This window comes from Microtus ochrogaster (assembly GCF_000317375.1).
Source record: "Microtus ochrogaster isolate Prairie Vole_2 chromosome 14 unlocalized genomic scaffold, MicOch1.0 chr14_random_1, whole genome shotgun sequence".
Lineage (NCBI taxonomy): Eukaryota > Metazoa > Chordata > Mammalia > Rodentia > Cricetidae > Microtus > Microtus ochrogaster.
In genome coordinates, this window is record NW_004949096.1 from 34,971,747 (window position 1) to 34,981,371 (window position 9,625).

At 47.3% G+C, this 9,625-nt stretch overlaps 1 protein-coding gene across 1 annotated transcript in view; it reads left to right on the forward strand.

Annotated features, from left to right (window-relative positions):
- Positions 1–226: 226 nt before the first annotated feature.
- Slc27a2 (solute carrier family 27 member 2) overlaps positions 227–9,625 on the forward strand; it is a 36,224-nt gene continuing 26,825 nt past the window's right edge. Inside the window, exon 1 of the mRNA XM_005364411.2 lies at positions 227–1,054. Coding sequence (XP_005364468.1) covers positions 577–1,054 — 478 coding nt within the window. The 5' untranslated portion in view covers positions 227–576. The remainder of the gene's footprint in view (positions 1,055–9,625) is intronic.

Consider the following 9,625-nt stretch of genomic DNA (forward strand, 5'->3'; position numbering starts at 1 on the left):
GGAGACCGCCCGGGCAGAGAAGCTAAGGTGAGAAACAAAGAGAGATCTGGCGGAAAGCCTTTGGGACTAACGAAGGGAGGTGAAACTCTGGGCTGGCGGTGGCACCTGGTGCCCGCTGTTAATAATAAGGTAGCGGTGCGTTCATAAGGTACTTGATTAAACAAAGGCGCTCTGTGATAAGAATGACTAGCAACAGCTCCACGTCTGATTCGTCACCCTCGATCTTTTCAACGTGGGCTGTTTGCGCCTAGTAACGTTCTCTGAGAATTGGATCTCACCTGACTCTGGACGCTGAACCCAAGTGCTACGGAGACCTGGGCCACCCAGGCTGACAGGGGCGGACCTCCTGAGCGCACGAGGCGCCCCACGAGGAGGCGGGACCCACGGCCGTCCCGCCCGCACCGCCACGCACGCCTCTGGCACCTGCAGCCCAGGGGCCACCCGCAGTCGCAGCGCGTCCAGCGGCCCAGCCCGGTCGCCAGCTCTTACTCCGCTCCTCGCTCGCCCGCCGCCGCGCTGCACGCCCCGAGCGCTCCCTCGGCCCCGCTGGGGACCGGGGACCCCGCAGCCTCCGCCATGCTGCCGGTACTCTACACCGTCCTGGCGGGGCTGCTGCTGCTGCCTCTGCTGCTCACCTGCTGCTGCCCCTACCTCATCCAGGACTTGCGGTACTTCCTGCGGGTGGCCAACATGGCCCGGCAGATACGCAGCTACCGGGGGCGGCGGCCCGTGCGCACCCTCCTCCGGGTCTTCATGGAGCGAGTTCGCCAGACCCCGCACAAGCCCTTCGTGCTGTTCGGCGACGAGACGCTCACCTACGCCCAGGTGGACCGACGCAGCAACCAAGTGGCACGGGCGCTGCACGACCAGCTCGGCCTGCGACAGGGGGAGTGCGTGGCCCTCTTCATGAGCAATGAGCCGGCCTACGTGTGGGTCTGGCTGGGACTGCTCAAACTGGGCTGTCCCATGGCGTGCCTCAACTACAACATCCGTTCCAAGTCTCTGCTGCACTGCTTCCAGTGCTGCGGGGCGAAGGTGCTGCTGGCCTCCCCAGGTAAGCTACAGACCACCGGCCCTAACCCAAGGGGGGACTTGGCGGCGCCTTGGGTGCGGGGCTGTAGTGTGGTGGGAGACTGTGGCAAAAGGTCAATTCGAGATGAACGACGCTCATTAATAATCTTTAGAATCATCAGAGGTGAAGCGGCCTATGTATCAAGGCATTGTGCTAAGCATTTCAGTCCTCTGCTTGGGGTCCAGTTTACTTAAAATACCTAGCATAGTGTTGAGTGCGATGCCACTCCTTATGCTGTGTTGTTTAGAGACAAGAAGAAATGTGTGTTCGTGTTCCTCACAAGGCAGTTCCCCCAATCCCAATATTTTCCCAGGGGGCCCACTGTGTTTGTGCACTGTTGCTTTCAATCCTCACAACACATAGAGGTTATTACGGTACATAGAGATGAGACCAGTGCAGCCCAAAGATTCAGATTCACGCCCACAGTGTCAGGAGACTTGGGGTAAACCAGTAATCAGTACTTCAAACATTTTCCATTAAGATTCAGAGGGTCTTGGGTGAGAAGTGCTGGGGTCCCGCCTCCAGTCCGTGGTAGACTTTCCGTCATGAGAAAAGCCATTTCCCGTCTCTGTCCTTACATTTCCTCTCTGCCGTGAAGCTGTCTTCAAGACTATTTCGAGATCTTAAGCCCTGTTAGCGTGCCCAGCTCCTCACTACAATGAAGTGTATGTACCTATATGCCCAGCTAGAAGACTGGCATTCTGCCGCTGCGCTCTTGTGAGCCCCGTTGCATCTATGAAACGGTGACCCCTTCATTTGTGCGGCTGCTTTGGACCTAAATGAAAACTTCATGCCCAAGTGATACCCAGGCCAGAAAGGACCAGAACCTGCTCTCTCCCCCAGAGCTGTTGGGTTACAGCTCCCAACAGTTAGTCTGTGAACACCACCCTTGTGCATTCCACCTTGCGCTGGTGCCAGCGGCTGCTTCTCTCAGTAAGGAGATGCCTAACCAGGAGTAGGCTAAAAAGACATTAGTGACAATACAGATGGAGGGATCTAGAAGTTCCAGCTCTCTGGGATGCCCATGTGTGCCAAACACTACAATAGGTGGTCTTAATACTCTGGTAAATTCAAAATCATGCCTCCATTGTATGGCTAAGGAAACAGGCAAAATTTCTAGCCTCCATCCACCTTCAAAGCCCACAGTCTTTATATCGTGTCATCCGCCGTCCAGATGCATGAGTTAGAGCTTCAAAGGGCTAAGAATCTATCCGCTCTGCCCTTCCCGTCACAGCTCAGGAAACTGAGGCAAGCCAAGCAGTTTGCCTAGTACCCCCAAAACTGAAATGTCTGTTTACTTCTAAGAAACTGGAAGTTCATAAGCCTGTCACATGTGACATAAAGTATATAATACAAAAAGCAGAAGCGTCATACAAAAATTTCAAAGGCAGAAAGGTGATGTTAAAGGTACCAAATTATGGAAGGGGTCTGAACTTTTTGTTTGTTTGTTTTTCAAGACAGGGTTTCTCTGTAGCTAGCTCTGTAGACCAGGCTGGCCTCGAACTCACAGAGATTCTCCTGCCTCTGCTCTCGAGTGCTGGGATTAAAAGCATGTGCCACCACTGCCTGGCCTTAACCTTTTAAAATATGCCCCAGCAATCTCTAAAGACTTCACTGCTCTGTAACTGCGAGGCTCAGGCAAGCCTATTGTGTTGTCAACTGTCTTAGAGAGAAGAGATTCATAACCTGTGCTTACTGCACCCCATCCCACCCCCACCCCAGCACTTCAGTATCTGCTGCACAGACTCTGCTGCCCCGTTCAAGGGACTTCATAGAGCTTATAGTTTAACTGACAAAGAGACTGATGTTTACATGACTAATTGAGCTTGGTTTTACAATAAAGTCAGAAACACAACAGGGATAGGTTGACTATCCCTGATCTGAAATACTCTGAACCAGAAGTGTTCCAGATTTCACCTTTTCCATATTTTGGAATATTTGCATCTATATCATGGGCCACCTTAAGGATGGAGTCCAGGTCCAAAGAGTTTACTGCTGTTTCCTGGACACCATATTGCCTCAGCCTGAAGGTAATGTTATACAATATGCTTAATAATGCCTTGCAGGAAATAAAGCTGCATGCTGAGGTGTTGTGGGATTATGGTCACACGCGAGAAAACTGAGATCCAGAGCACTTCAGTTTTCAAATTAGGGATGCTGGACCACTACTTCCTGCCTCTTGCAGACAATAGTAACCTGTTACAGGTTTACATAGAGAATATACTGAAAGTCCTACGTTCAAAGCAGTCTAGCGCCTAACTTGCCAGCAGACCTCAGATCCTTAATAACATTGAGATGAGACACAGCTTAAGACCCAAGTGTCCTAATTTTTCCTTATCCGAGATTTCTTTCTATGTGACACCGAGTTGCGCTCTGACCTAAAATAGTTCCTGGGTGAGCAAAAAGCAGAGTCCAAAGTTGCATGTTTGGTAGCTGGGGCCATGTGGAAATATGTAAACTAACCTTTGAGAGAGGCCAGTACTTGAAAAACATTTTTTTTTCACCAAACAACAGAGATAGATACCTTTGTACATCATACACTCTGGCCTGGAACAGTTTCTGCAGAGAGAGTCCCAAAGTCCAAAGTCATATACTGAGTAGATGTGCCCAAGTGGAAAAAGTCGATTGAGCTGTCTCTTAGAATTGCTTGGGGAGGACAAGACCTTAGAGAAACTGTAATCCTTTCGTTTTAGTGTGTTTATGCCCACGAAACATTTATAAAAGAAACTTTTGCGAGCACAAGAATTATCATTATAAAAGATAGATTCCAGTAGCTCACCCCCAACTTCTGATTCAGTAGGACCCTAATGGGACCAGCCCAGCCCTACCTCAGCCCCAGATGACCTGAAGATGAGCTTCTGAGACTCAATCAGAGTTCCTCTTCTTTTATAGCACAACCTGGAGGAGGACATCGCTTGCCCAGGCTTCTGTGGACAGCCAACGGCAGAGAGCTGGGGGCACACCCGGGTTTTTTTTTTTTTCAACTTCCGGGGCACTTGTTTATTCTCTCGGTAATCTGAACTTTGTACAGAAAGGTGAATTAATTTTGTTTCGATGTTTAATTAGCACATATAATATTCAGTTTAATTCTGACCTTTTTGTTCAAAATTTGTTTTCGTATGCTGGGTGTGGCAGTGCACACCTTTAATCCCAGCACTCAGAGGCCTCTGTGAGTCTGAAGCTAACCTGGTCTACATAGCAAGTTCCAGGCCAGCTAGGACTATGTCGTGAGACTCTGTCTTAGAAAAAAAAAATTGTAGTTCTCTTCCCCTCAAGTCCAGTATCTCTCTGACGCCCCCTTCTCCCCTGTCACCCCCACCCCAGTCATCTTTCTGCTCTTATGTCACTGTGTCCTACCCCCCCACCTTCCCATCTTTTTCCTCCTCTCAGGATCTTTCTGTTACACACACACACACACACACACACACACACACACACACCATAAGCTAGAATCCAGATGTGAGAGAGAATGTGTAATTTTTCTCTTTCTGAATTATCTAACTTATAACTTTCCAGGTCTATACCTATACATTCTCCTGCTTTTTTTTTTTTTGGTTTTTTTCGAGACAGGGTTTCTCTGTGGCTTTGGAGCCTGTCCTGGAACTAGCTCTGTAAACCAGGCTGGTCTCAAACTCCCAGAGATCCGCCTGCCTCTGCCTCCTGAGTGCTGGGATTAAAGGCGTGCGCCACCACCGCCCGGCTACAGTTTTCTTTACTATTGTGCATGACTAAGTTTTCGTTACCTACTCACGTAACGATGGGCACCCAGGCTGACCCATTCCTTGCTATGGTGGATAATGCAGCAACGAGCATGGAAGCTCATGGGTAGATGCCCGGGAGGGTTGCATCTGGGTCACACAGTAGTTCCATAAACTCCACGCCAGCTTCCATAGTGCCTTTACTGGCGCTCATACGCAGAAACAGTGAATAAGGGCTCCTCTTTCCCCACATCCTGTCCAGAAAGGACACAGTCTTCCCAAGACCCTCCCAACAATTTCTGGGTTTTCCAAAAGAGGCAACTTCTCTGCTCCACAACCAGGTTGTTTGCCCAGCGTCGCAGAAGAATGTATAAACACAGTGATCTGTGTTATTGGTGTGTCACCTATTTGTAGGGAAGTTTCTTGAACGCACGAGACCATTTTTGGATATGAGGAAAGAGGCAGCTAGAAGTATTTCTTTCGTCTTTCTTAGTTCTCGACTTCTGAATGAAAGTCAGTCTGACTGGAATGAGACAGAATTTCAAAGTCGCTTTAACTTGCATGTCCCTGAGGTTGTTGCTTGCACACTTTTTGGAATTCTTATTGACCACTTGTGTTTCTTACTTTGAAGCCTGCCTCGTTGATTGACAGGGTTGTGGGGGTGTCTCAGTTTTACAGTTGTTTGTCTATTCTAAATATTAGCCTCATGCCTGAAGTGCAGCGGGCAAGGACTGTCTCCTTCTGCTGTTCATTCTGCCATGATTTTCTTATGTACAGAAACTACTTCATACCGTTCCATTTGCTAATTCCTGAGACGACTTCTGTGCCATTGAGTCCTGTTCAGAAAGTTCTTGTCATTCAGCAGTTCTCTTCAATAGCTTCAGGGTTTCAGACTTTAAACTAAGGCCTTTTGGTCCACTTTGAGTTGACTTTTGTGTAAGATTAGAGATATGGATCTAATTTCATTCTTCTGCAGATGGATATCCGTTTTTTTTTTTCAGTGCCATCTTGTTGAACAGACTCTTTTGCCAGCATACTTTTGATGACTTTGTTAAATATTAGGCGGTCAAAACTGCGTGAGTTTATTTTTGAGTCCTCTGTTCTGTTGATCTGCATGTCTGCTTTTGTGCCAGGGCCACGCTACCCTTGTCACTACGGCTCTGCAGTATAATTTGAAGTCATGTATCGTGCGATACTTCCTGCAGTGTTCTTTCTGCCAGTGCTTTACTAGGACTATGTGTGGTCCCAGAGAGGTGAATTTAATTCTGTATTTTAAATCTCAGCTTTTAAGCTGATAAAGATTCTTGAACTCTTGATTTCAAAGAGCAAGCACATGGGCTGGAGAGACGGATCAGTGGTCAAGAGCACTGGCTCCTTTTCCAGGGGACCCAGGTTCAGTTCCCAGCACCCACATGGCAGTTTACAACCATCTGCAACTCCAGCTCCAGAGGAGCTGAAGCAAAGACATATACATAAAAACATTCATTTTGAGAATTAATCCAGCCAGCTTAACTTTTGGAGACTCTTAAAGCTAAACAAGCTCAATTCTCAAAAAAAAAAAAAAGTTCCAAATTACTTCTTCTTTACATGTGGAGAAAATCGAGGCTCCTGAACCCTTGTCTGAGAGAATATGGCTTTTCTCTGTGTTGTACATTCCAGGAGCCCCTTGGCAGAGCATAACCTTGCGAACCATACTCTTCAACTATATAAACCTCTATCTCCGTTGTAGCTGACAGAAGACAATTTTCTGGGCCAATTGTTTTCCATAAAACTCTCACACAAACTATGGAGAGAACAGGAAATCTCTCTCCCCTCCCCCTCTCCATCCCTCCCCCTCCCAGCCTCCCTCTCTCCCTGACCCCCAGGTAAATTAGCAGCACTAGTTTATCTGTGTGGAGGAGAACCCAGTTGTCGGCCTGCGCACCCTTAGCTCCACGGCTAGGTGTACACTGCCTGTGCTCAACTTAACTTAGTTCTGCTTGTTAGTCCCTGTTTTTGTAAGGACTCTGTTGTAAAACTGAGATCCACTGACTGATCGGATTACCTTTCACCTGTTCTATTGTTGTTTGGTTGGTTGGTCGGTTTTTGGTTCTTCGAGGCAGGGTTTCTCTGTGGCTTTGGAGCCTGTTCTGGAACTAACTCTGTAGACCAGGCTGGCCTCGAACTCATAGAAATCCACCTGCCTCTACTGCCAAGTGCTGGGATTAAAAGCGTGTGCCACCACGGCCCGGCTGTTCGTTTGTTTTTAAGCTAAAAAATAGTTGGACTTCCTTTAAAACTGTGACTAATGAAAATGCTTCCAGTGGCTCTCAAAGGTACTCATCACTGGAGCTTCTAAAACAAGAGAATTTTACCATGAAAGTAATATTAGACAGGAGAAAGTGGCTCACATCTGTAACCCCAGCACAATGGAGGCTGAAGCAGAAGGAATACAAGGAGTTTGAGGTCAGACTGGATAGAGAGAGACCCTGCTTCAAAACGAAAGGGAAATAGCTAGATAAAACTAGTGCTGGGACTAAGGGTAAGGAGTGCCGTGTGCCCTTCTGTTGCCATGATTGGGCAGGCATTAAGAAGATGAACTAGTTCGACAATCTTACAGTCTTGGGACGGAACTAAGTCATGTCCACAAAGCCTGTGGCCCTCGGGAGAATTTGTGAGTCTTTTGAGAGAACTATGGAGTGCGTCTGAGGAGGGATGACAATGGAGCCAGACAAGCGCAGTGGGAAGGGCATTCTGGGAAAGAGGAGGACCTGAGGCAGTTTTGATCCGGTCCACAGCGCAAGATGCTTCTCTCAGTAGTTTTCCTGTGAAAGAACAAAAGCGAGATAGACCTTATTAATGATCAATTTCGATTGACTATTGAAAAATTTTTAATGTAGAGAAAATAGACTCGGAGAACCCAGACACAGTCAGTGTCCGTGGCCTCCCTTGTGTGGGAATAGATCATTTTCTAATCTGCACTCCAGCCCGGAGCCCGTGCAATATCTTAAATTGCTTCAGTGCACTTTGTCTCAAGGATGAGATTTGCTTGTGTGTCTTTAAAGCCCGAGCGAGACGGAGCATACAGTAGGCATTGGGCAGGTCCTTGTTGACTTGAAGAGCTGTGCCATGCTATGAACTAGAACAGGTTTTCTTGAGAATCACTGAGTTGAGTGTGAAAGTGTGAAAACTGGTGCAGCACAATCAGAACCACCCTGATGTGAGAAAAGCTCTTTCAACTCAATCACCCCAGGCACAGCCTGGTAGACTTCCCTCCCTAAGGTTTCGCTAACAACCCAGTCTACCCCACCCCTCTGCCAGTAATCCAGGGGCCCTCTCTGAGTTTCAGGGCAAAGAGGGACCGGGTGATGAGCCCGGAATGGACTGGATCCACACCGGCATCTGCGCATGGGATTATGGAGGCCCCTGCACAATGATCTAAACTCAGACACCCAGTGAGCACTGTCTTCAGAAAATGAGACTCTTAGCTCAGTAGCGCAGAGTCTGAATGGAGAACTAACTTGAAGATGTTCTCAAACAGATTTCTTCTCTCAGAATTAAAGTTTGGGGGGGAGGGGTTGTGTAGCTTCATTCCACAACGAACTCGTGTGTTTCCAGCTTATCCAGGATTGCAATTCATTTCCTTGAGAAGCAAGAGGAGGGAAGCGATGTTAAAACAGAGCGATCCCCAAATTGGCCGTTCGTGTTATTACATCTGAAGGGGAAGGGTTTATATCTTTCTGGATAATGAAATATGAGCAGCCAGTGTTCTAAAGACCCGCTCAGACGTCTGATAAATAAGAAAGCAGATGCTTGATAGATAAGTGATATGGTTGCTCATGTCCATACAGTAATTACATAATGCCTGATGTGACCTGGTGATCTCACAACAGGAAGTACCCTTGACGTGGGACATGACGAAGAACAATAGCTTTAATTGAGGGAATGAAGAATGAGCTCAAGCAAATTATTTGATTGCACAAATGTGAGATGGAGTATGGTCTTCTGTTTTCTTTGCTCCTGTTAGAATTTGTAACGTTAAGGAAACACCTTTTTACCTAGGGTGATTTGCTTTGTGTAGGAAGGAAAGTGGGGGTGTCTCTGCCGGAAGAATTCTAATACGCAGCACGTTGCACAACTGACCATGTGTGATTGCTGCTACTCTAAACCACTGTTAGAGATGCCAGGATCAGGCTTACCCACCGGCGTTTGAAGAGCTCTAGCCACAGTGTCTCCAGGGTCAGTATTAACACCACTTAGAAATGTTGCTGTTGGTGTTTGTTTGTTTGTTTGTTTGTTTTTTGAATGAAGGAAAGGCATAAGCTGCCCACCCAGCTGCCCCGTACTCATCCGCACACCATGGTCCCCACACTCTTTCAGTGGCTTTGTCTGTAAGCATCTCTGAGATGTGTTACCTAACTGAGTCAATCACCTCTTCCACCAGCCGCGCTAGTGCCACATCAGGCTCCCCGAGTGGACATCTGATTCCTATGGTGAAAGCTTCAGATTTAGCTGTAGCACACTGACACAGGGTAAGGAAGGTTGATTGAGTTCCTCACCCTCGTTTCTTTCTGCTTTTCAGGAACAGGTGTGTTTAGTCAGATAATTCTCTTCTTTTACTCTTCAAAAGAAGGGGAAGTTGGTGGAAACTGATGTACAACTTAGTTTTTTATTCTTGTTTTGTTATGTTTTGTTTTGGTTTTGATTTAGGTTTTTTTGTTTTGTTTTGTTTTTGAGATGGGGTCTTACTATACATCCCTGGCTGACCTCAAACTCAGAGAGATCCACCTGCCTCTGCCTCCATATGGTTTTAAAATTTTTCTCTTAAGATGTTGAAATCACTTAATATTCTTCTCTCTCTCTCTCTCTCTCTCTC